General features: G+C 35.3%; 4 protein-coding genes across 6 annotated transcripts in view; 2 read left to right on the top strand and 2 right to left on the bottom strand.

Annotated features, from left to right (window-relative positions):
- LOC107550049 (rho-related GTP-binding protein RhoQ) overlaps positions 1 to 3,978 on the top strand; it is a 19,759-nt gene extending 15,781 nt beyond the window's left edge. Inside the window, exons 4-5 of the mRNA XM_016231270.1 lie at positions 3,293 to 3,388; positions 3,550 to 3,978. Coding sequence (XP_016086756.1) covers positions 3,293 to 3,388; positions 3,550 to 3,705 — 252 coding nt within the window. The 3' untranslated portion in view covers positions 3,706 to 3,978. The remainder of the gene's footprint in view (positions 1 to 3,292; positions 3,389 to 3,549) is intronic.
- Positions 3,979 to 4,070: 92 nt separating this feature from the next.
- LOC107550047 (phosphatidylinositol-glycan biosynthesis class F protein-like) lies at positions 4,071 to 11,904 on the bottom strand. 3 transcript variants are annotated; one of them, XM_016231269.1, is made up of 6 exons: positions 11,871 to 11,904; positions 11,233 to 11,482; positions 11,051 to 11,142; positions 10,853 to 10,969; positions 8,605 to 8,713; positions 4,071 to 4,539 (listed from the first exon to the last, which is right to left on the bottom strand). In XM_016231269.1, the coding sequence occupies exons 2-6, from the start codon at positions 11,458 to 11,460 to the stop codon at positions 4,426 to 4,428; spliced, it is 660 nt and encodes a 219-aa protein (XP_016086755.1). In that variant the 5' UTR covers positions 11,461 to 11,482; positions 11,871 to 11,904; the 3' UTR covers positions 4,071 to 4,425. The 3 variants fall into 3 exon arrangements, with proteins under 3 accessions (XP_016086755.1, XP_016086753.1, XP_016086754.1); XM_016231267.1 differs by having other exon boundaries at positions 11,701 to 11,903; XM_016231268.1 differs by having other exon boundaries at positions 11,810 to 11,903.
- A 230-nt stretch (positions 11,905 to 12,134) lies between these two features.
- On the top strand, positions 12,135 to 13,464 carry LOC107550033 (cysteine-rich PDZ-binding protein). The gene is made up of 5 exons (XM_016231245.1): positions 12,135 to 12,238; positions 12,541 to 12,606; positions 12,718 to 12,772; positions 12,875 to 12,978; positions 13,072 to 13,464. The coding sequence occupies exons 1-5, from the start codon at positions 12,223 to 12,225 to the stop codon at positions 13,134 to 13,136; spliced, it is 306 nt and encodes a 101-aa protein (XP_016086731.1). The 5' UTR covers positions 12,135 to 12,222; the 3' UTR covers positions 13,137 to 13,464.
- Positions 13,465 to 14,490: 1,026 nt separating this feature from the next.
- gch2 (GTP cyclohydrolase 2) lies at positions 14,491 to 18,356 on the bottom strand. Its single transcript, XM_016231244.1, has 6 exons — positions 17,883 to 18,356; positions 16,783 to 16,892; positions 16,494 to 16,549; positions 15,884 to 15,915; positions 15,158 to 15,242; positions 14,491 to 14,904 (listed from the first exon to the last, which is right to left on the bottom strand). The coding sequence occupies exons 1-6, from the start codon at positions 18,187 to 18,189 to the stop codon at positions 14,772 to 14,774; spliced, it is 723 nt and encodes a 240-aa protein (XP_016086730.1). The 5' UTR covers positions 18,190 to 18,356; the 3' UTR covers positions 14,491 to 14,771.
- Positions 18,357 to 26,307: the final 7,951 nt, after the last annotated feature.

The following is a 26,307-nucleotide window of genomic DNA, read 5'->3' as shown; positions in this document are numbered from 1 at the left end:
CTTGGCATAGTTGTATGACAATAGTAAACAGTAAATTTTTCAGTTAACGTCAGTTCATTGTTGATTTAGCACATTACATTTCTAAGGGATCTAATGTTTTTTTTGAAGGTATTGTAATTAGACAATGCATTCCAACTGTGTGTTATGAGGAAAAAATAGTTTTATTGAGACTGATCATCCTATCCCGGTCATTAACAATAACAACAGTAATAGTAACAATACCAGCGATACTAACTAAAAATGTAACTGATGCTCGTATGCCAACCACACTGAATGAAATAGGCATTATCTCAATAATACACCCAGGGTGACCTTTAAAAATTTTTATTTTTACACTGATTAGGTATCACCCTGTATTTAAAGATTTTCTATGTCATCCCTGTTACCGGCATGTCAAAACCTGTTACTCTGAAAAGTACCGGGGCTGACAGTAACAGGTTTGTCGATTTCAAACTAATTAGCTAATTGCTAGCTAAACGTCCAGTTCACAAAAGCACATGTTGTACACTTTGAAAGGATGTTACTTGTAGATATTGATTATATTAAAAGTTAAAAAATTATTTTGTTACATTTACATTTTAAAAATGGTGACAGACAGTATTGACATTGCATGATGTCCCCCCTCATTCCAGCCTCATAAATCATCAAAAAAAGAACATTATAGAGGAGTAAGAGAAGCATGCTTTTGCTTTAAGTGTTGGGATTCTGCTTGAGAGGTGATGTAACCTGAATGTACCATTGTTTTACAAGGGTTTTTTGATGATGGTAAACAGGGCTGACATGAAATTAGGGGACACCAATAAAATGATTTATATTTTATAGAAAAATGTACACTTATGCCAAAAACATTGCTTAACAATAAGACTGTATGTAGAACAATATGCAAATGTGATTTTTATATCATTTTGCCTTCATTTAGCAAAATAAATGTCCTGCTGAAAAAGAAAAATCATAGTGAGGGACAGGCCAAAAACCTTACCCTCATCAGCATAAATGCTATTAAAATTATTTAAAATAATATTTTGTTAACTTTTTTGATGTAATATTGATGAAAGAATACATAGTATTATGTTTTTATCGCGCATTTATTTGTTGTTATATTAATTCTATGTTTGATTATTTCTTAGGGACACAAAAGGCACCAATTTTGTGGAATGACCCATTATAACACTTACACACACACACTAAAAAATCAGTTGTTTTAAATGTTACAAGTGAATTTAGGCATCACAATATTATAATGTACAATTTAATATGGATATGCATTTTGAGAAAAATGACATTTAAAACTGCTATTAAATTGTACTTTGTTGTTGTTTTTATTTTTTCCAATATTGTTCTACATATGTGACCCTGGACAACAAAACCAGACATAAGGGTAAATTTTTTAAATTGAGATTTATACATCATAAATAAGCTTTTCATTGATGTATGGTTTGTTAGGATAGGACATTATTTGGCCGAGATACAACTATTTGAAAATCTGGAATCTGAGGGTGCAAAAAAATCAAAATACTGAGAAAATCGCCTTTAAAATTGTCCAAATGAAGTTCATAGTAATGCATATTACTAATCAAAAATTAAGTTTTGACACATTTACGGTAGGAAATTTACAAAATATCTTAATGGAACATGATCTTTACTTAATAGCCTAATGATTTTTGGCATAAAAGAAAAATCAATAATTTTGACCCATACAATGTATTTTTGGCTATTGCTACAAATATACCCCTGCTTTTGTGGTCCAGGGTCACATATAGTACATATATCCTATATCAACCAATACTGATAAGTAAAAATATATCTAATATCAGCCGATAACCGATATGGTTCAATATATTGTACATCCCTATGATAGGCTGCCTATTGCATATGTAGCCCAAGCACATTTATTTTCTGTTTTTGTTCATTCTGTGGTGACTGTCAGAATTACTGATGCTACATATATTTATGTTCTGGGAGAATCTAATGTGGTTGTAACTGATGTTTGGTTAAACTGTGGTAATATTGTTGATTGAATATATTGATTTATGTGCCATCATGAAAGGTTCAGTCATACAGTGTTCACAGCATGATATTGTCAATTAAATTGTCTGTATTACTGTAACCTGTGTTAAGAGTGAGTGTTTGTCACCAGCCAGTTTATTGCTGTGTGCACGCTTCCTGTCTTAATCAGACCACAGAGTGAGATGAATACACATGCATTTGCAATCAATAAGAAAGGGGGCCAGAGAAAGTCATAGGACCAAGGACACCGAATAAGAGCTGCACGATAAACCAGGATAAAACCAAAATCATGGCTTAGTGCGATTATCAAAACTGCTCCATGCAAACTCTTCTGTGCATCTGTATTTGTGAGTTTGGGCCACTTTAATGTGCATTTAGGAATGCAACATGCTTTCCATACTTGTAATGAGGATCGCTTATCAACAAAAAAGAAGCTTTAAGGGCTCCCTGTGGTTTTCCCTCAAAACAAAAGTTTGATGATTTAACGTTTAGAAATTAAGGCGTCCAATAAATATTAGTATTGTAAATTTTTCAGCTACAAGGAAATGTAATCCTTTTTTGGATATGCAGTAAATGAATTCCAAGTATTGAGTTTGGAAGAGTTTATTTAATGTAAAATTGACCTCAGTGAAATATTAGTATTTATATCAGAGTATTACTTATTTAGTTTTTTAGTAGTAGTAATAATTATTCCACAAAATAATAATTATCATTCTATAGCAATATTATTTTTAGGCATAATGATATATAACCACAATTTTTTTACCACAATGCAGCAAACTTTTCGCAGTCATGATTTTTTGAGTTTAATTGATCGAGCCCTACACTGAACCCTACAAAGTTTCACTTCTGCTGGTGACATATTTAATGGAAACCTTTTCAATTTGTACTCCACATGCCTAATTGAAAGATGTGCAGGAAGCGCTGCTCTGTGTGGTGGTTTTGGTAATACGTCAGTGGATGTATGGAGAGCGGCTTTTTGTGGAGAGGTGCTGGCAAAAACTCAAACTCGGATGAAGTGGAATTTTAATTGGAAACAGTGAAGACGGAGACCCTCCTAGACAACTGCGGTGGTACTTTTTCGGTGAAAGGGGAGTCTGCAGACGCATGCCACCATCTGGTCTTGGGTTGAATTTCCTGGAGCCTTCTGCTCTAAAAACAAACCCCATCGTATGGAATCTCATCCGCCATCCTCAAAAGAAATACAGAGAGCACATGTGCTTTTACAGTTAACCCCTTATGTGAGCTTGCTTAACTGTGAATTTGTCTCCATTTTTGGCTGCAGATTGACCTGCGGGATGACCCCAAGACTATTGCCAAGCTGAACGACGTGAAGGAGAAGCCCATTGTGACAGAACAAGGCCAAAAGCTAGCAAAGGAGGTGAGAAATGGATAGTTCCTCTTTCTCAAGAACAAAATAAAACTGAAACTTTGTACTAAGAAAAACTCAGACGTGAGTCAAAAGAAAAGCAAAAAGATTGTCGTGACTTACTGGTTAGATCAAAAAAAAAAAAAAAAGTGTCATTTTCTATGCCTTTCCAGATTGGTGCCTGCTGTTATGTTGAATGCTCAGCACTGACACAGAAAGGGCTGAAGACTGTGTTCGATGAGGCCATTATAGCCATTCTGGCTCCTAAGAAAGGTGCGCTCAAGCGAAGACTGGGCCCACGCTGCATCAACTGCTGCCTCATCACATGATACACCAGCTCAAGGGCATCCAGTGAACTGAAAGTTACCAGTGTATAACCAACCAGATTTTAATCTGACTTCTGAACTAAAGCAAGGCGAACCAATGGTCCCAGTCACCTACAAGGCCAAGTTATGGGCAATTGACAAGAGGAACTGACAAAAAGACACATTGTTCAAGGAGAAATGAAACAAGAACACTAAACATTGAGAATGGAATACAAAGAAAATGGACAAAATGATTTATTGAACATACAAGCACAGAGAACAGACACCCAAAACAATCGAACTGTAGTTCCGTGTCAGGCTCAGCAAGCATGAGTTCATTTGAGAGATGAAACCCAGACAAGCCTAAACAGCACAACCAAACCCATCGGTCATTTACAGAAGCAAGACTTTCTTCAAAAAGGGAAACTCAGCATCTCAATTTGGGTTGCGAAATACTTGCTTTTTACAAAATGTCTCAAGTCATTACTGGCTTTATTTACAGGAAGAACGAGAGGAATGATTGAATAAATATACTGCCATTAGGAGCATACATCAAATTAAATATCTATTCTACAAAAAACAAACACAGAAACAACAGATTTTTTTATTGTTGTAAATGGGACCTCAGAGTCAGGCAGCATTTCTTAGAGCATGTACTGGGACGGACAGTCGTTTTTTGACTCCAGCCTGGATCTCCTTCTCTCTCTCAGTTCCTGGTGGCCTGTGATTGTGTCCTCCTTTTCCTCACTTGAGCTTGTAGGTGAGTTGTTTGCGATGCCAGTGGATCCAGACAGGAGCAGCGAGGAGACCAGTCAGAAATCCAGTAGTTGCCCCAAGGGTACAGGAGATGGGCCAAACCTGGATATAAGAGCCAGAAAATAAAGATCAAAACTGTCATTTTGCAGGAGCACAAGTGACTTGACTGCAAATTCTACAGAATCACTGTGGTGTTTTACCTACCAAATTTTCTATTCGAGACTGCTTTATTCCTCTTTCTTTTTTTTTAACGTAGAGTTTTGAGTGTTACGTATTGATGGCCTTGCCTCTCAGGTGTGTGCCGACTGCTTTGCATTTAGAATTGTTGCTTCATATAATCAAGGTGATTTCAAATGTTGATTTAAAAAAAAAAAAAAAAAAAATTTTTTTATGAATTTCTTGCAGTCCATGCAAATATGTGGCGTGGTCTTTAAAGCTTCCAGCACATTGTGAGCAACAAAAATGCTTTTATAAATAGTAGATATATGAAATGCAAATCTAAAAATTAAAAGGCACAATGGTTTTATGGGAGAACATATGTAAACTTGCTGTTGATGCCCAATGCGCAGTGGATAAACAAAATGTAAATTTAATGACTTGACTCAAAATCTTTACGGAGTATAAAACAGTTTTTTCTAAAATGTTGCCTTTTTTATTTAGTCATGTTCCTTCATATAGGTTTGAATCCCTTATTTCAGTCTTGCACATAATTTTTTTTTAATATGCAATTATTTTTCTGTTATATTAAGAAAAATAATTCATATTATACCAATTAAATGACACATAATTAATGCTACCATTCAAAAGTTTGGGTTCAGTAAGAATGTTTTAAAAGAAATTTATTGTGCTTACCAAGTCAGCATTTTTATTTGATCAAATATATGGTAAAAACACTAATATTATTGCAATACTTATTATTTAAAATAAAGGTTTTCTATTTTAAACGTAATTCATTCCTGTGATGGCAATGCTGAATTTTCAGCATCATCACTCCAGTCTTCAGTGTCATATGATCCTTCTGAAATCATTTTAATATGCTGACTTGGTGCAACATTTCTTATCAATGCTGAAAACAGTTGAGGTTTTTTTTTTTGTGGAAACCAAATTATTATTTATTTATTCTTTGATGTAAAGACAGTTCAAAATAATAGCATGTTTAAAATATAATGTACTTGTCCGATTTAATCAATGCCATGCATCCTTTGAGAGAGAGAGAGAGAGAGAGATCAGCACTAATTTCTGTGTGTTTTATACAGAGAATTAGATTTCTTCCCTTCATACTTGATCTCTAAATGACTGAAGATTTGTGTCTCAGAATTTTAAAAAAAAATGTCAGCAAAATTGATTATTCAGTTATCTCAAGACCATATTATGGGCTGCAATATTACAAGTGTCATGACAATGAGAAGGAGAGAGCCTGTGTGAGTCATTCTCTAAACTAAAGCTAGACATCTGGATTGAACCACCCCAGAGTTTCTCGTTAGGTCAGGAATCACTCAGCCTCACTCCCCTCCCTACAGCTTCCTCTCTCCCATAATGAGTCAGTCTCATCTCTCTGCTCTCGTCTAGTCATCTGTGTGTAGACAGCGTGTCAAAAAGCACACATGGGAGACTTCAGTGTGACATTTTGAGGCGCAAAACGAGGGCAAACACTGGCCTCTGATCAATGTCTCTGTACAACACATGAATAACTGAAGTACCAGTGAAGTCTTTCTATGCTTTGAGAACATTACATTTTTCATGAGGATTGGTTCATTCCCAACAAAACCTGTCTATGACTATCCTGCATGATTTATTGGTTGAGAGGATGTGTATATTGTCTAAAAGGGTTTTTAGTGTTAACTACACATCATTTGTTTTCTATTTGACAATGATCCCTAGTATAAGGATTTCTTTCTATTTTTTATATATATTTTGAAAAGAAGTCTCTTATGCTGATCAAGCCTGCATTTATTTGATCACAAAACCGTAATCTTGTGAAATATTATTCTAATTTAAAATAACACATATTTTAATATATAATTTATTCCTGCAATGGCAAAGTTGAATTTCCACCAGCCATTCCACCAATCTTCAGTGTCACATGATCCTTGCAGAAATCATTTTGATATGCTGATTTGGAGCTCAATTATTATCTAATTATTATCTATGTTGAAAACTAATTTTTCTGCTTAATATTTTTGTGGAAACAATGATACCTTTGTAATCGGAATTCTGATGAACAGAAAGAACTCTAATGGAAATCTAATGTTTAGTATGATTTCTGAGTGATCATGTGACACTGTCTCTAGAGTAATGACTGCTGAAAATTCAGCTTTGCCATCACAGGAATAAATTACATTTTAAAATATATTCTATTAGAAAAAAAGTTTTTAAATTGTAATAATATTTCACAATATTACTGTTTTACTGTATTTTGATTAAATAAACGCAGCCTTGGTGAGCATAAGAGATGCATTTCAAAAATACAGACAGAAGAAATGCATTGGAATTAGAGCCCTGCGCGGGCCTCAAATATAGGCCCTAGCCCGGAACTGGCCCGGCCCGGCCCGGGTCCGACAGCTCATCAGAATTCTTGGCCTGAGTCTGACCCGAGCCCGTCTTTTTAAAAAAAATTTCCCTTCTCCCAAAACAGCTTATACTACTGTTTCAGCTATTAAAATAGTTTTGTATGTAATGTCAAAGTGATTATATTTCGTTTCGTTTTTTTAAAGTAACGACCAAGCGGCCAGCGGCAGACAGTGAGTTGATCATAGCCTATGTTTGATCACTTTAGCCTTCTCAAATCATCACGACTTGCCTAAAATAAAATCTATAGATATAAAACAGTTCAAGCATATCACAATGTTAGTTTAAATGTTTTACCAATATAAATGTGCGCTATTAGACGCATATCTAATCGTTTGTGCGGAGAGCTAAAGCAGGACATGGAGGCGCCGGCGCGATCACTTGCATTGGAAACAACTTAAAATATGCCATAATTATTGCTCATAAGAGTAATACATCACTCGGAACTGTAAAGGGTCTACTTTTATCTGTGTGCACTCACAATATCAACAAAGCGTTGTGCTTTTATAAAATAAAGGATACATACAGGATGTGCTTTCTGCAATTTCGGCCAGGAGCGCTTCACAATGATGAACCGAAACTCAGCGAATACTTGCCTCACAGACTTGCTAAATATATTTATAGAAAGCTTAAAATTACTACTTTAAAACTAAATAATTCGAATAAAAAACAAAAACTCTTTTTACGGATTTTATACAATCCGTAAAGATGCATTTCCCAGGATCAGGATCGTCGTCTTCATCTTTGCTACACGGACTCAGAAAACACTAATTTATTAGTAAATAATTCAAATATCTCATTATTTCCCCCGACACATTCAAGGTAATTACTTTTGCTGGGGCTTTGCGACACACTTTAGCCTATTGCGTGCGTTTTTTGCTGTCATGTGCAAGAATATGTTTTGCCGATTCTGTACTGCACATGACCAATTGACTCACTGTTTGCCGTGGTATATCAAATCAAGATTCTTCCAAAATACAGCTTTTCCGAAGCATTGAGAACTTTTAGTAACTCCCCACGCTCCAACTTCTCCATGATGCTGTGCATGGTCAACTGTCACCTATATGCTAATGCGTGTGTATGTGCGTTGCGTAGGCTATGTATAATATTTATAATATAATCAATATAACAATATTTCATATAGTAGCCTATGTGTGCTCTGCACATATATGGCACAATAAAAGGAGAGAAGCTAAATGAGCCCAAGTCCGACCCGAGCCTGATCTGTAAAAAAAAAAAAAAAAAAAAAAAGGCCCGGGGTCTGACAGGCTTGCAGACCTCTAATTGGAATGTGCTATAGGCCAGACTCAAACCTGCATCACCCAACTGAGCGCCACATCTCAATGAACCAGAAGCATGTGTGTTAGCTACTATTTGATATTTCTATTGAAATGCCTGGAATTTATCAGAGCAGTTTGCATTGCAATATTGGGTAACATTTTTAAGGTCTCCTTGTTACATGTGTAAATTATGCATAATTACATGCAAGTAAACCGAACCCCAACCATATAGTAAGTACATGTAGTTAATTAATATTTAGTACTTAAATGTATAATTACACTAACAAGGACAATTTTGCAATAGTGTAATGACACTAACCTGCCACGGTCTGTCCCAGTCGAGAGGAATAGGGAAAGCTCCCAACCAGGCCCCAATCACACTACAGCCAGTGGTAATCTGAAGAGAGGTGTCCCACACTGACATCGCCCTGAAAATCACACATGCTCAACATCATAACATTGCTGATAACAAATGAACATGAACAAAATACAAACATTGCTCTTGAATACAGAAAATTAACCATATCAAAAGAAGCAGTGTTCATATAAACGTACACTACCATTCAAATGTTTGGGGTCAGTAAGTGGGGGTCATCGGATGCTCATTTTGCACAAGTTGATATGATTCTTTACGGTCTTAATTAAAAGTCTATAACATACTTTGGTTAAAAATTCTCAATGTTAGTGTAAAAAACACCTTTTTAAACATGTCAAAATCAGCTCTGTTTTTATCCAGCCATTATAGTCCATGTTGCTTTAAATGTTAATGAGCTCTGCTGGCCCCGCCCCTCTCTTCCGAGCTGCTCTCAGAGAGACTGTTTACTGTAGCCGCATTCATCGTGAAACTTGCTAATTAGCGCATTATTAGGAAAGGTGATTTGCAAAGATTCATAAAAAACCCTTTATAACCACTTCTTTTGTAAATGAGGCTGGATCACGAATGATTCGAGCGAACATAGATGCATTTAGGCCGATCGGGAGTGGCGCATTCACTTCAAAGCGAAAGTAACGTTAATCCACTGTGTCTTCAGCGGCTAAGATGTCGGGAGTAAATGAAGATTGCTATGTTCATCCAACAATAAAGCACCTCAACCGCTTAGTCGGAGACATCTTGTCTTCCCCTGCACCAGAGTCAACACAATGGCGGACTGATGACAGCTCACTCAGGGCGGGTCTGAGGTAAGACACCAGTCCAGTCTGTGCTGAAACGCTACTGTCAATCAAACTATCGTGGGAGGAGCCTGTACAGAACTACGTCATTCTGACAGGAATCTCAGAACAGCCTGATTTGAGAAAGGGGATTTTATAATAGGGATTTAAAAAAAACAAACACTGGATGGATTTTTATAATTACAGGATGGATGTGTACACACACTTCCAACATGCATTTATGTTCAAACAACTTGAAAAGTGAATTTTGCATCCGATGACCCCTTTAAGAAATCTTGACTTTTATTCAGCAAGGATGCATTTAATTGACCAAAAGTGACAGTAAAGATGTTTATATTATTGCAAATATATAACGGATTTTAAATAAATGCTATTCTTTTGAACTTTCTATTCATCAAAGTATCTTGAAAAAGATATCATGGTTTCCACAAAAATAGTAAGCAGCACAGCTGTTTTTAACACTATTATAATAAGAAGAAATGTTTTTGATCACCATATCATCATATTTGAGTGATACCTGAAGGATTATGTGAGATTTCCCATTACATTTTAAAATATATCCAAATAGAAAACGGTTATTTTAAATTGAAATAATATTTAATAACATTACCGCTTTTCTGTTTTTTCGATCAAATACATGCAGCCTTGGCGAGCATATGAGGCTTCTTTCAAAAACATAAATCTTACTGACCCCATACTTTTGAATGGTAGTGTATATAAATATTATATTAGTAAAAACAACACTGTATGTAGAGTATTAAACATGAGGCTGGTATAGAGTGCAATGACGTAGTATACAAGAGGACTATGAATGTTCGATGAAAACCGCTTCGTATTTACATTTGAGAGACAGATTTCCTGCAGTGCTTAAGCAGAGATACTGCAGCTGTATAAACAACACACAGAATCTCTGACTATCATACCATTAGAACATCACTAAATGATAGTCCAAGCATTCTGTGGTCTTGTTTCAAAACACTTCAGTTAGTTTGAAGTTAATTTAAGCTAAAATAATACATACAGAGATGCTTTAGTGATTATATTATTTAAATGGTGCTATATACAATAAAAATAAAAAACAGGATTTGATCCGAGAGCATTAAGCCACACTTAACTCCAGTTACTCATTTATGGGGATTTGAGCATTGCAATTGTCCTTTCAAAATGTTTTTTGCTTCATCTATTCTAGATATAAGGTGTTCATCCTACAATAATCCCTTGTATGTGAAATTCTATTTGTCAAAGTTGGACAAGGTCTCCATCTAGTGGATTACAGCCACTGAGGACTGTATCTGTGAAACAATTCCACACAAACTCCTCACCAAAGCTCTTCCACACCATAAAGGGAGGAAGGAATAATTCAAGTGGTTAATGCAAAGCGTTTATCCTGCACTTGCCCATCTCGGCTGAAAACCCGGATCCAAGCCTGTACGTTAGGACCCAGGATACAGAGACATCTCAATGTAGTGAGTGTGGACAGCAGCACGGCCAGAGAAAACGTCTCCAGAGCTGACCTACAATGTGAGGTATGACTTATACATTAGTATTTTACATTTTGGGTCAACAAACAAACAAACAAACAAACACATACTTACTCAAGCAAAGGTGCTCCGTATAGTACCACCACAGTATGAAAGAAGAGGCATGACAGTACAAAGTACAGACAGGATTTGAACAATCTGTTGATCTGTCAAAGAAATAACAAATGAAACTCATTACATTCTGAAAGTCATTAATTATGTTTGCATCCATTGGAGAATGTGCTGCCCATCTCTACCTTGTAGCTCAGCGTGTTCTTCTTTGTTGGTGGGCTGATGCCAAGAAGCCAAAACACTGAGATGTTGACCACAGCAACAGATCCAGCCACACAATACAGCCAAACCATGTGGGTCCCATAAACAGAGAAGTTTTCCACAAACACAGCAGGCATCACAGTTGCCATGAAGATGGAGGAGGCAATAATGGCATGAGCCGATGCCATGCCCCTGATCTCAACATCCCACATTATGGAGGTTAAATGGCGGTACCTGGTAAAGAACAATGAGAGTAAATCAATAGATTAATAAACAATTCCAAAACAACAGTTCTTTCAAATAATTTCAAAGGTCAAAGAAAGGAAACCACTGTAATAATGAGACTGGCAATCTCCGGTTATGAAAATAAAGGCAAAGGACAATATTGCACACAGCTAAAATAAGTGATTAATTTAACGATTAATTCAATTTACTTTGAAGTAAAGACCTACCAATGGAGTGTTGTGCCTATTTAAAGTTGATCTCTACAAATAAAAATTCCTAAACTAATGCTTTACCAGATTCATCGAGCACTTAAATATGTGAAAATTACAATCGTACCCTTTCTAAACCGAATGCCATAAGACTGCAAATCAATGTAAAAGTCGAACAGTTTATTTACAAGACATGACTGCCGTGTGCTTCCGGTAGAATGAAGTCGCCAACAATCACTCGCAACTAAACAAAACATAATAAAAGATTGTAATAATAACATAACTTAAACATTATTATTATTATTATTTGTAGGAGTAGCATCCACTGTTACTGCACATCATTTTTAGTTTCTCGCTAAATACAACCAAAGACTATAGACTTTGCTACAACTATATTGAGTGGGATTTCTTAGGACTTTTATTTTGACAACGTATCATACGTCATACTTCACTGCGTGAGCAGTGTTTCTAGCAGCAGTTGTTTTTACAACAGCAGAACTATCTAGACGTGTTAGCTAAGATTTTCTGACACGTTTGAAGATGGTTTGCGAGAAGTGTAAGTAGTTAAATTATAAATCATATTGTATATCAAAGGGTTATTTGTTTAACACAAATATGTCGACGTCGTTAATATTGTAGTTCGTATGCAATAATTCTTTGGCTCGCTAGCAAGATCGGCGAGAGAAGCAACAAAACTGTGCTATAAATATAAAACGTCGCTTGTAGTTTTTTTTTATATATATATCTCGACTATGTTAAACATTAATATGCTGTGTATTCGGACGTGAAATTTGATCAATCAAACATGAAATGTGTGTGTGCTGTCGGACTTTTGTGAATTACGTATGGCCTCCGCAGGCGAGAAGAAGCTGGGGCGAGTCATCACGCCTGATACCTGGAAAGATGGGGCTAGAAACACAACAGGTAATCGTTTTAAAGATTAACTAACGTTTTATGTCTATTATTACCCTTTTATATATTTGTATTTATGCTTCGTCAACACTGAATACTAACCTGCAAACCGTTATATTGCAGAGAGTGGTGGTCGAAAGCTTAATGAAAATAAAATGCTGACATCAAAAAAAGCCAGGTTTGTTGCATGGAATTGTATGCTTCACCATCACAGTCTTGTAATACATTTAGATTTGAAAGTTATAATAATGTAATAACAATGTGTCTACTATTTGGACAGGTTTGATCCTTATGGGAAGTCTGGATTTGCCACCTGCAGAATATGCAAAAGCTCTGTCCATCAGTCTGGTTCACATTACTGTCAGGGATGTGCTTACAAAAAAGGTGAGATGGATAGCAAGGGAATGCTTAGGTGCTCTTTTGTTTCTGTCACACATCTATATGTTCTCACCACCCCTCTTTTTTCTACTTTTATAGGAATTTGTGCCATGTGTGGGAAGAAGGTCCTTGACACCAAGAATTACAAACAGACCTCAGTTTGATTTATTATTGGTTGATGGAGATTCGTCTTTAGCTGAGAAGGGGATGTTTGTGGATGTCTGTGTTGACTCTTCCCAGTGTTGAGAGAATGATTGTGTTGAGTTCACAAAAGAGTTTAGTTTGCTGCGGTTTGTGGTGCAAAAGGAGTGCTCTAAGTTTATGACTGTATTTATATAAAATATTCAGTGGCATTTTTCTCTCACTAAACAACCTTAGAGCAATATAGTGGCTTGTACTGTTTGGACAATGTAGATGCCTTTGAGTACATTTGCTGGGGAGCATGTTTTGAAAATGTTCTTATTCATGATGACAGTGGTTAGGCCATTTCATTCAAATAAGTTCTCTTCATAGCAATTTATTGCACTTTTTTACTTATTTAGCCATTGGGTCTTAACAAAGTCTAGACTTTGACTTGTAAATTTGACCTCTTCCCACAATTAAAAAAAATATGAATATATCTATCTTGTTTGAAGTTATATTTCCTCTACTGTTTTCAAGGCATTGTTCACTTTTACAAAATCTAATGTAAATATGAAACGAATAGACGGTGACATACCAATATAAGACAGCTACAAGTTCAGTGTACAGTTATATGTTTATAGTCTGTTTCCATTTCGTATTCTTCTGCCACTTGTTCTTTTTGTCAACACTGTTTCAGATGTTTACTGGAGATCCGTTTTTTTTTTTTTTTTTGTGATCATTTGGAATTTCATTTCTCTTGGACCCACATAATTGTATAATCGGGTTTAACTGTTATGGATGCTCTTATTACAGTATGTATATTTTTTGCCATATTTTAAGTGTGAGAAGTCACAACATAGCAATACTTAGATTCTGTATAATGTAATTTCCTTAATATCAATTCAATTAAGAATTGTCCGGGACACCTATTACAACGTGAGACATTTTTACATCTGTAAATATTTCTTGACGAATAAAATTGACAACATTTAGCATAAATCAGTTATTTGCATTGAAAAAACACAGACAAATGCATCTCATAATGGTGCTTTATTGTTGCAGTTGGCATAGTAGAAATTTGTTTTGATTTCTTATACAATTCGGTACATATATTATGTTAAAAACTAACCATTTATAAATTATGCCACACAGTAATGTCACAATAAACCTTTCATTGACTTTCATAACTATACATTATTAATTATGTTTGCTTATGACCTCTTAAATATGATCTAATCAGAGTATATGACAAAAATATGTATTTCTTTTAAAGTTATATACAAATAAGTTCTAGTATCTTCATTTTGTAAACAGTCATAAGGTTAGACAAGTATCTGAGGCAATATGTTAATTTAGTAATTGTTAATATCAGAAGTAAGATAGTAGAATGTCAGTTTTAAGGCAGCTGTGTGAATGTTTGGCCATTCGGTGTTAGTTTCTCAAAACTAGTAGTTCATGTAACACTGATCTTTCAATATTCACATCTTCTATATGCAAACAGTGAAGACCCCTGAGTTTCAGCAGTAAGCCAAGTCTCAGTAGCTGGTGGAAAGATCTACAACTCTCGCTCAGTGAGATTCTCTTAGCGCCATGGAGGGTTTCAAATGTAGAGAATATTCATTGACCTGTTTGGCTGTAAACACACTGATGGAGTTGGAGCAGGGAAGGTAGTGTGATCACTTTGCACCTTTAGTCAGGGCCAGGAACTCTTCTCGAGCTTTTGGATCCTCTCTGAACACACCCAGCATGGCACTGGTCACAGTACGACTGTTCATCTTCTGCACTCCACGCATGACCATACACATGTGACTGCAACAACAAACGTCCATTCAGGCCACAAATAACATTTGAAATACACATTTTCATGCATGTTATTGTAGAAATAATTCATCAACCATGACAGCCACTGTAAGATGCAGCTGAATGACTGTACTGTATTCTGAGCTTTAAAGTTACGTGAAATCGAATCGCATTGATCTGTATTAAGAAACATGGGTTTATGAAAAAGAAGACCAGGATATAATCTAATGAAATGATTGTGTTTCGTCTTTCAAATACTTACGCTGCCTCTATGACAACTGCCACACCGACAGGCTGCAAAGCCTCAGAGATTGCCATCGCTATTTGCTTTGTTAGGCGCTCTTGGACTGTATTAAAAAAAATTATAGTAAAACACTGAAGAAACAACAAATGTGAGGTATAGCATGGATTCAACAGTAAATTCTGAGGCTGAGATTGAGAGATGCTAATGCCAAAAATAAATGTTATACACGACTATTATTATATAAGTAACATTAGCAATTCTACCGTTCAAAAAGTTATGGGTATGTAAGATTTTCAATGTTTAAAAAAACTCTAACCTATTTTAATAGTGATATTGTAAATATTACAATTCAAAATAACTTTTCTATTTTAATAAGTTGCAGAATGTAATTTATCCCTATGTTTGGAAGGCATAATTTTGCAGAGATCCTTCAGAAATCATTCTAATATGCTGATTTAGTGATCAATAAATATGTTTTTTATTATCAATGTTGAAAACAGTTGTGCTGCTTAATATTGAAATTATATTGAAAACATGATTCTTTTTCATGATTCTTTGATGAATATAAAGGAAATTTATTTGCATTTGCAAATGTCACTTTTGATCAATTTAATGCACCCTTGCTGAATTAAAGTATTAATTTCTTTAAAAATATATAAATAATTCTACCCTGTTTTTTGAACATTAATATAGGTCTATCTCCCTTTTTAGATATCTAAATAATAAAACAGTTGTGATAGTTACCTTGAAGTCTGCGACTGTAGATTTCAACAATCCTAAGAGGGACAAAAATTCACAGAACGCAAGTTAAAAAAATCACCAAACATGTAACACTTATCAAACAACCAATTCAATATGTAGCTATTTCCTTCCCAAAGAATGACAATAAATATTGTATAGAACTATAAATGTAAATGGTAAACATTTCAGACAATTCTGGGATAAAATTAGTAATAGATATCAATGGGACTGATGAATGGTGTCTCATGAAGTCTGGTTTATTTTACTCAGGCAAAGGAAGCACCAGGCTGCACATGATATTTTGTGAGGATTGCAATGTTAATGGTTCCCACAACCACCCCACAGTGGAAGTGGGAGTTGAGGGGGATTTCCTCAGCGCCAGAAGTCAGCTAGTCTGGCGTTTTTCAGATGGGACAGGATACTGTGCCAGGCTTTGGATCTAAGCCTCAAGTGAATGGGCTGTGATAACAGAAGAACTCAGCCACTTGTAACTAATACATTCTCTTTTTCAGACCTACTCTGATGTGAGAACAAGGCCCTTTACTGTCCATCTGAGACTGTCACACTAAATTTTGTCTGTGTGTGTGTGTGTGTTTGCAAGTTGTATACTCACCTCGCAAGCTTACTGAGGCCAACAACCTTTTTACTTGGCAGATATCCTATGTGAACCTACAGATGAATTAACATAAAAACATTTATTTCTTATGCACTACAGCTCATTGAAAAGAACCCATTGACCTCCCAGCAAGCAACACTCTCCCAGGCCCAGACAAATGTATGCATCAATGATTCCCTTACAACCCATGAAACCGCCTTGCCTAGCGGTGCAACATCAAGCATAACATAAACTGAGTGGCTAAAAGCATCTTTCATTGACTTTATCAGCAGATACTGAGACATACCTTGCCAAAAAATGGTACTAGATGATGTTCACAAAGTGAAAACATGTCAATATCTTTCACAATAACTAGCTCCTCGTGGTCTTCATCAAAGATGGCATCATTAAGGACATCTGTGGAATAAGAAAAACAGTTAATTACTTAACAAATAATTTTGATAGGGTTTACACAAAATGAAAATATGAAAGGGTTTATAAAAACAAACTTTGAAAACAATATACATTAAAAAGCCCTCTCATAAATCAGGTCAGTTCAGGAGAAAGTGTGATTAGTCTAAGTAGTCCTTCACACCAATCAGACTATTGAAGCTGGTGCTTTCAGCATCTGTTGCAGACTAATTGAGCAATTCCAGAATGACGTATAAGTATTTTATACAATACCTCACCAACGTAGTGGAATTGTCAAACACACCATGCGTAAATATTTTTAGTGTTATGTGACTTAGCCCACTGAAAAACACTTGGATTAGAATGATGCGATCATAATTTTGGCTACAATCACACCCATAAATAAAAAACCCAGTTTGGTGATGAGCTAAGAACTACTGAGGACTAAAAATGCTCAGGTGGGGTGTGGGGGTGGGGGATCAGGTCTGAAGGGGTTAATAAAATCAACAGTGAAACTATATATTAAAAACTAGAAAATAATAACATATTTACGTTACATTTTGTATAGATACCCAATGATCCAATAATCCAGTGACTTTTAGAGGGTCTACTTTATCTGTCAATATCTATATCTATAACTGATTTGGGAGCACAATCGACTGCTCTTGCGCAACACAACTTATATACACTCATATACTATACACAGCACAAAAGTAGTATATTTCATATTCTGTGGTATATTTGTGTTGTGTAAAACCATAATAAATAAATAACAGTCGAGTATAACAAAAGTAATATGAGAGAAATTAAAAGTAGCCTATCCTAGCTGGAAGTGTTGCTATAGTAACCTCCTCCGGTGAAAGTGATTTATGTTGACTAACTTGTAATTTCCTACTAAAACGTTGTTTGAAAGCCCTATATTTGAAGGTGAATATCAGAAAGCAGGTGAAATTGTATAATGTAATTATTTTCTGCACAATAATAGCCTATACTTACCGTAGATGGTCTCGTGGTAGCCTTTGGTCAGGAACTGCATGGCCTTTGCAGCACGGAGCGGGGTTTTGAGGAGCCCCTGCCGGTCTGTGTTTTCTCCCAGACCTCGCAGGATGGTTGTGTACGCCGCCTCCAGAGCAGGTAACCGCGACTCATCCTCCGCCTCTTTTCGGGATATCTCGTTTTTGTGCTGGACAGCCACTTTTTTCGAATCGACTGTCAGCTCGCTAAAGCCGTTACGGCAGAGATACTCTGTGACAATTTTGCCATTGCATAAACCGTTCAATTCTGCCGCCTTTTGGTATTCCATTGAATGTACTTTAAAATGACTAATTAAAAGAGAATAAGTTATTAATAGGCTATTATTGTTTATTTAAAAGTAGCTACAGTCGTAAAGCAAACAGATGTAGCCTATATTATTTCAGAACTGCAACTGGTTCCCAGGTAGGCTACTGATCGTCGTAGTGCTGCTGAGTTGAGATTCAGTTGCAGTGTAGTCTCTCCCACTCGGCGCGTGGCATTTATTGCAGCCCTCCACTATCACTGTGTCCAATTGAACACGTCGGTATTTAGTGTGAGCACGCGCTCTATTGTGTTTTACACACGTCACACCCTTTTTATGGGGTGTAATTGAATAATGCGTAACTGATTCGTGATTTGCTAGTCTGAATGTAAAGGCACAAAAATCATATGCATATGACCTCACGTGCGCACACATAAGCTAGACCCCCATAAACTGTATTAGATACGTCAAATTCTTTGAAAGTTTTAAATAATAGCCTAATAACTAGATTTGATGTTGTTGATAGAGTTGTTTTTGTTGTTGTGAAATATAAATGCATAGGCAAAGAATTCTATTCATTTGAAAGGTGTACACAAATGCCCATTGCATGTGACTTCCCATTGATGTCAACTGTGTATACTGAGCTTAGGATATTTTATATCCCCTTATTCAAAATCTAACCATCACAAAAACGTATTTGCATATTAATATTACATTAAATTGTTATTTTGTATGTTTATTAAGCCATATTTTCCTCATATTTCCTAATGATTTAGTTACTGTCCTTGCGGGCACATTTAGTCCCCTTAATGTTTGCAAAACCTGTTCAAAGTCAAAAGATAATTTATTGAGGGATTTTTTTTAAAAGTTGTATTATTTTTTTCTTATTTATTGAAATCATATGACTGAAAATATTAACATTATGGTCATTCCACTTAGCAGCATATCCAAGACTGATTTCTGTGACAAAGCTTGTTTTCCCCAAAAAAAGATCAGTTTTCTTGGGATTTTTGCTTGAAATTTAATCATGTGAACATCAGGCGTGGACTGTTGAAATAGCTTACAGTGGGTTTTGTTACGACTGTATGCAGCTAGACTTTATTTCATACAAAAAGTAATGAATGAGTGATTGAATGTATTAACAATGAATGAATTGTATGTACAGATTAACATGAATGTTTTGGAATTATGCAACTGTTATTTACAATGTTCCAGTATACTCAAATGTATTTGCTCAGAAAGTACAAAATAACACAGAATCCAAGATCATAACCAAAAGGAGATTACTCCTTTATGCAATGTACTAAAATAACTCAGCAACCCCATTGAATCAGTATATTGCGTCATTTTTTTTTTTGTGGTGATGGTGAAGGTTCTGGTACAGCTGGCCTTTGAGAGGTAAAATGGAAAGCTGGCTGACTGACCTAAATTATTATTATTTGTTCCTTGGAAAAACATCACAATAGAATTCAAGAGATGAGCTATATCAGTTTCAGAACTTTTGGAAACTGATATAGCTTGTGTGTGAGTGTTTGCATTGGGGTTTTTTTATTTTTTATTTTTTTTGGATAGTTCAATATAAAATCAATGTTCAATGATAATGTGTATAATGCTTGATAGTTTTACATTATTTAAGGTTTTTACACCAAACATAATGTAAAATTATGTTATTCTGGAAATTATACACTTTAAGTGATAAATTCAAAGGGTATATAACAAAGTATTGAGATGAAATTTTGTTATTGACCAAATACTTATTTTCCACCATAATTTGCAAATAAATTCTTTAAAAATCCTACAATGTGATTTTCTGGATTTTTTTTTCTCATTTTGTCTCTCATAGTTGAGGTATACCTATGATGAAAATTGCAGGCCTCTCTCATCTTTTTAAGTGGGACAACTTGCACAATTGGTGGCTGACTAAATACTTGTTTCCCCCACTGTACACCAATCATAGGTCAAACCATTCTTACATTTTTTGAATTATAAAAGTCAGACGTGAAGAACCATTGGGGAGCCAAAATATATAGCTGAGCTGAACCGAAGGATCTGGCTCACTAAAAAGCCAGAATTCCTATCACAAGTGGCAAGACCTGCTGCGTGCTCTGCTTAATGTAGACCTGCTTTGACATTGTACAAGGGTGATGCTGTTCTGCTGTTAACAGGCCTGACGTCACTCGTGTATGACAAGATCAGGATATCGGAGCATGGCATGAATCATAGCATCCATGCAAGCAGATCAAATAAGCCATGTTACCGTAGAGACCAGGCGAACTAAATGCTTGCCCCTCAGGCTTTGTGGACTGTTCATGGCCCATGTGCGTGAACAGAGGAAGACTTTCTAACTCACTGTTGAAAAAACCTGGAGGGAACAAGCATGTGTTTTTATACATTATGTGATGTAGAAAAGCTGTTCCTCAATTGCAAGATTTTGCCAAACTTATTATTTAAAGGGTTACAGTTGAGGTCAAAAGTTTACGGAACATCTGTAAAATGTTAATTATTTTTCCAAAATAAGAGGGATCATACAAAATGCATGTTATTATTTATTTAGTATTGACCTGAATAAGATATTTCACATAAAATATGTTTACATATAGTCCACAAGAGAAAATAATAGTTGAATTTATAAAAATGACCTTGTTCAAAAGGCTCCCTTGATTCTTAATACTGTGTTGTTACCTGGATGATCCACAGCTGTGTTTTTTGTTGTTGTTTAGTGATTTAGTTGTTCATGAGTCCCTTGTTTGTCCTGAACAGTTAAACTTCCTGATGTACTTCAGAAAAATCCTTCAGGTCCCAAAAATTCTTTGGTTTTCCAGCATTTTTGTGTATTTGAACCCTTTGTTTGAAAAGATGGATCTCAAAATCATACAGTCATTGTTGGAAAGGGTTCAAATTTTAGGTTTTAGGTTAAGTTTTAGTAATTTTTAGGTGCTTTTGTCAGTTTTGTTAGTTTTTTAGCTTTAGTTTTCAGTTTTAGTTTTAGTAATTTAGTACAACATGCACTTATTTATTGATTGATTTTAGTCTTTTATCTAATATTTATAGCTCTATTTCAGTTTACAAAAAAATTAAGACTTTAGTTTTAGTTAACACTGAATAGATTAAGGCAAGGATCAGCTATAATAAAGAACCATTTTAAACGGTAAGGTTGAAAATGTCTTCACAAGAAAAGAACACCCTGGACAGATGGCCATATATTTAATTTTTATTGAGAAGAATGGGTCTATGAAGCATGTCTGTGATGTACAAATTAATTGCAATTTACAGACACATGAAAGGTCACACAGGAGATGTTAAAATAGGAAAAGATATCTGTGCAAATCAGTGTGGAGAAGTTCTTCACGCACAGGACTTTTGTATTTGCTGATGGCGTGAGGAACGAAAGCTGTGTCGATCACGCTTGAGATACAGGCCATATGAGAAACCAACCACGTGTTCTGAAACAGAAGCTTCTCTTCACAAGAGCATGTATTGTATACAGCGGCAGCCACATTCAGCACATGGCGATACAAGTCAAGAATTAAACTGAGGAGATTTGATCAGATTTATCAAAAAGTTCATCAAAAAATTAAATCATGTTATTTACGTCCAAGCCTGTATGACTGTATTTCCTCTGTTGAATTGAAAGTTTTTTTTTTTTTTTTTAAGAATATCATGGTCACTAAGTTTAAGGTTAGATTGAAGCCAGTAAGAACTTATTTTTTTTTATTCAGCAAGGATGCATACATTTAATCAAAAGTGACGGTAAAGACTTTTACATAATTAAATCATGTTATTTACGTCCAAGCCTGTATGACTGTATTTCCTCTGTTGAATTGAAAGTTTTTTTGTTTTTTTTAAGAATATCATGGTCACTAAGTTTAAGGTTAGATTGAAGCCAGTAAGAACTTATTTTTTTTTATTCAGCAAGGATGCATACATTTAATCAAAAGTGACGGTAAAGACTTTTACACCGTTACATTTTACATTGCCAAATCAGCATATTGGAATGATTTCTTAAGGATCATATGACACTGAAGTCTGGAGTAATGATGCTGAAAATTCAGTTTTTTCAGCCAAAATTATTAGAACACTAGTATTTTCACCAGATAAAAAATTATATTAAGTTAGTTATTGCTATCTTTTGCTGTAGTGTGTCAGTAGGAAATATCAGTTTACAAACATTCATATGTTTGCCAATTGCCATTAACCCTTTAAGCCCTGAGGCAATTTTGGCCTCACTGAAGTTGTTGTTTTGAGTGACATACACAAAAATAATGACTCATAACTCAAAGACTGTAGCAAGGAGAGTCAAAACATTGGTATCGTTTGATAGAAAACTGATTTAGTTTGGATATTCTCCTGCTGAGAAATAGCTGATAAAAATGTAAGAAAAATTTGACTGCTCAAGAGATATTTTTCATATCTGTCTTATTTATATCATATCATATGATTCATATCATATCTGTCTTCAATATCTCAGGACAGAAATAAGGTAGGAGGGAAATTGTGGGGATAGCATAAAGTATCCAAAAGTTACAGTATTTTGTAACAAAACAGGCTGTTTTCTGTGTGCCATACACAAAAATATTGACTCATAACTCCAGGACCGTAGCAAGGAGAGTCAAAAGGTAGAAAAAATCTTTGCATTTGAATATTCTCATGCTGAGAAATAGGTGATAAAATGTAAGAAAATTAGTGTGGTCAAGGGAAATGTTTCATATCATTCTTATTTGATGTTCAATATCTCATGAAAGAAATAAGGTAGGAGAAAATTTATTTTTTGGTTTTGTTCCCCAACATGTGTGCTGTATGTGAATTAAACTTTGTGGTGATATCATGAAGTAATCAAAAGGTACAGCTTTTGGAACCAAGGTAGCCCTTCTCTAGCCCTTTACAGTTTTGAAATTGTTGTTTTGAATTTGAAGTAATGCCAAAGTTTAGTCAAAGCCCCAAAAAATTATACTTGTTTTATTCTACTCGATGAGACCTTTCAAATGACATAACTATCTGAGCTGTATGGTGTTTCTGACTTATTAGAGTATATGGCACAAAAAATGTTTTCATAAATTATGAAAACATATTTTTCTATTTACCCGCAAACAACCCAGCACTACTTAGGAGTTAATCAAAGTGGCCACATGCATTGTAAAGGCCAGACTCCCAAGCTTTCAAATGACACCTATTTTGTGTTGATTAAGGCAGATATTTGGAAAAAATATGCTTATTATTTTTTTCTTCGCTAGGAGGCGCCCGCCGGCGGTACACTTCGGTTTAGAGGAACTAGGCAGCACTGGTTAGGAGTTGATCAAAATGGTTTGATGCATTCGAAAGCTGAATTTCTAAGCTTTAAAATGATACATACATTTTTTTTATATAAAATATAAAATACACCGAAATATTCTAGGTTTTACATTCTGCTTGTCATTTGCCAAGTGTCCAATAGAGCTCTCCAACTGATTTCTTCAATTCATGGGTTTAGGTATTATTTACGCACGAAAGACGCAATGGATTTGTTTTGATTTTGGACTCATTTCAATCGTTAGAATCTGCTGTAAATAATGATATGCCATTTTCCACGATTGGAGCATGTTTCATGAAATGGTAAGAGTAAAAAACTACAGTTATCTGTCCCGCTGTGCCTGAAGTGCACCCATTGGGTTTTATGTGTTATAGCAATATGAGCAATATCTTTGGATCTCATCGACGGATTATGGGCTCATTTTAATCGGGAGAATTTTCTGAAAATAATGACGTGCGGGTTTTCAAGATCTATGCATGTTTTGTGAAGTTATGAATAAAAATGTAATGTGAAGCATAGAGCTGTTTTTCTTTGCAGCGCCTCAGTGCGCCTGGATGCTTTCATGAGTTACAGTTCTATGAAAGACGGATTATGGTAAATTTGGGCTCTTTTTAACTGGGAGAATTTTTCGAATATAATGATGTGCGGCTTTTCAAGATCTATGCATGTTTGGTGAAGTTACAAGCTAAAACGCCACATGACTGCAACCTCTGATTTTTTTGCTAAGCTACATGACCTAATTCTTTTCTATGAGTTATAGCTTTATGAGAGATATCTTTAGATCGGAGCGATGGATTATAGTGAGTTTGGGCTCTTTTTAATCAAGCATGCAAATAATGGTGTCATTTTCTATGATATATGCATGTTTCATGAAGTTATGAGAGAAATCACCACATGACAGCTACCTTAGATTTTTTTGGCTAAACTATGCTGCCTGTGCAGTTTTATGTGGGTTATAAATTCATGAGGAAAATCTTTAGATATAAATGGCAGATTATAGTGATTTTGGACTCATTTTATGGTTTTATGGTGCCTACTTTTCCATGATCTGATCATGTTTTATGAAGTTACAAGTAAAACGGTGACATCAATACATTAGTTTCATATGGGTCTGGGGGTGACTTCTTGTACAAAAACTCGCTCCAGTTTATTCAAAGCCCCAAACAATTATGCTTGTTTTATTATACTCAATGAGACCTTTCAAATGGCATATGACATATGACACATGACTATCCAAGCTGTATGATATTTTTGACATATTAGAGTACAGGGCACAAAAAACATATTTTGTAAATTATGATTTCTTTTTTTTTGTCATTTATTAGCAAATAACTCGGCACTACTTTGGAGTTAATCAAAGTGGCTACATTCATTGTAAAGCTCAGACTCAAGTTTGAGACTGGGCTTTCAAAAGATATACATTTTTTGTTGATCAAGGCAGTGGTTTGAAAAAATATGATTAGTAATATTGTCGGGGAGGGGGTGCGTCCCGCCCGCGGTACACTTCGGTTTAGAGGGACTGCTCAGCAGCGCTCGTTAAGAGTTGATCGAAATAATTACATTAATTTTGAATTTTTTTGTGCGGGTGGTGTTCCGCCGGCGGTTTAAAGGGTTAATCTCACACTAAAAAAGTAGTCTATCATCATAACTAATGCAGGGTACAAATAAATAAATCAAATCTGTGTAGTGGTTGAAAAGGTCATTTTTATGTTTAAAGCAGATTAAATCAGTAGAGGGCAGTATATCACTTTTAATTATTCCATAAAGATTAATTAAAACAACTTTACTTGAAATGGGAGGTGGGGGTTGTCATAGCAAACGACCTAAAATTAAAACTACTGCACGAAATTTAAAAGCATTTTTATATACCTCCATTTAACAATAACGCTAAGTGCGAACGTTAAAGGATATTTTGTCAGCTCCATACAAATGTCTCCAAATATCAAGAAACAAACACTGCAGTATCCTTCCAGCAATTAATAAGGTTGGACACATTTTTTGCCTAATCTTGCTCACGTGAATTTTGCTGACTTAGACTTTCTAAAGTCGCATGATTAATTAATCCACAGAGAGCCCTATATGAATATCAAAGTATCTGAGTACTGTAAGGAGATGAAAAGCATATGCTGTTAGAGTCCAAGCACACATGAGCTTCACTGATTGTAAAGGTCAATAGTTGACACTGTGGCTTACAGGGGATTTTAAAGAGAAGCAAGCCTTTGTCACAGGACATGCACCCATGTCACCTGACTAGGTTGCATGAAGGGGACACTGGATAAAGGAAGACTCACTCACATGATAGTCAACACGGTTTCCTTTTCTTAGAAACTATTTATAGAGAAACTCTTTTGTATTTCACATATTGTTTACTATGTTATAGCTGAATATAATGTCAGGGTGTTTTTTAAGATGATTTTTCATTACACTCACAAATCCGTTATGACACATTGGATAGCTTATATAACACAACTGAACAAAATCCAATAAATGAAGTGCTTGACAGCCATTTCTCGACCTGCAAGCTAAAAAAAAAACATTTTTTTAAAGTAACACAAGCTTAATTTTTTTTTCAGATTATTCTTTCTTTAAATCCGCAACACTTCTCCATGCAGTATGGTGTCACTGGCTACGTTTACATGCAACCAAATAATCCATTTGTAATCAGATTGACGGCTCAATCGAAAGACCTTAATGTAAACACCTTAATTGATTCGACTGAGCTCGATCAGAATGAAATTTCGATCGGATCGAAGGGGGTGGTTTATTCCTTTTCTAATACGATTGAGAGTGCATGTAAACACTCGATCGGATTGAACCCCGAAACTGAAAGAACTGCGCATGTGCAATGACGCAGAAAT

Source organism: Sinocyclocheilus grahami, unplaced genomic scaffold, assembly GCF_001515645.1.
Source record: "Sinocyclocheilus grahami isolate Dianchi unplaced genomic scaffold, SAMN03320097.WGS_v1.1 scaffold386.1, whole genome shotgun sequence".
Taxonomy (NCBI): Eukaryota; Metazoa; Chordata; class Actinopteri; order Cypriniformes; family Cyprinidae; genus Sinocyclocheilus; species Sinocyclocheilus grahami.
This window is presented reverse-complemented; position numbering and strand designations above follow the sequence as displayed.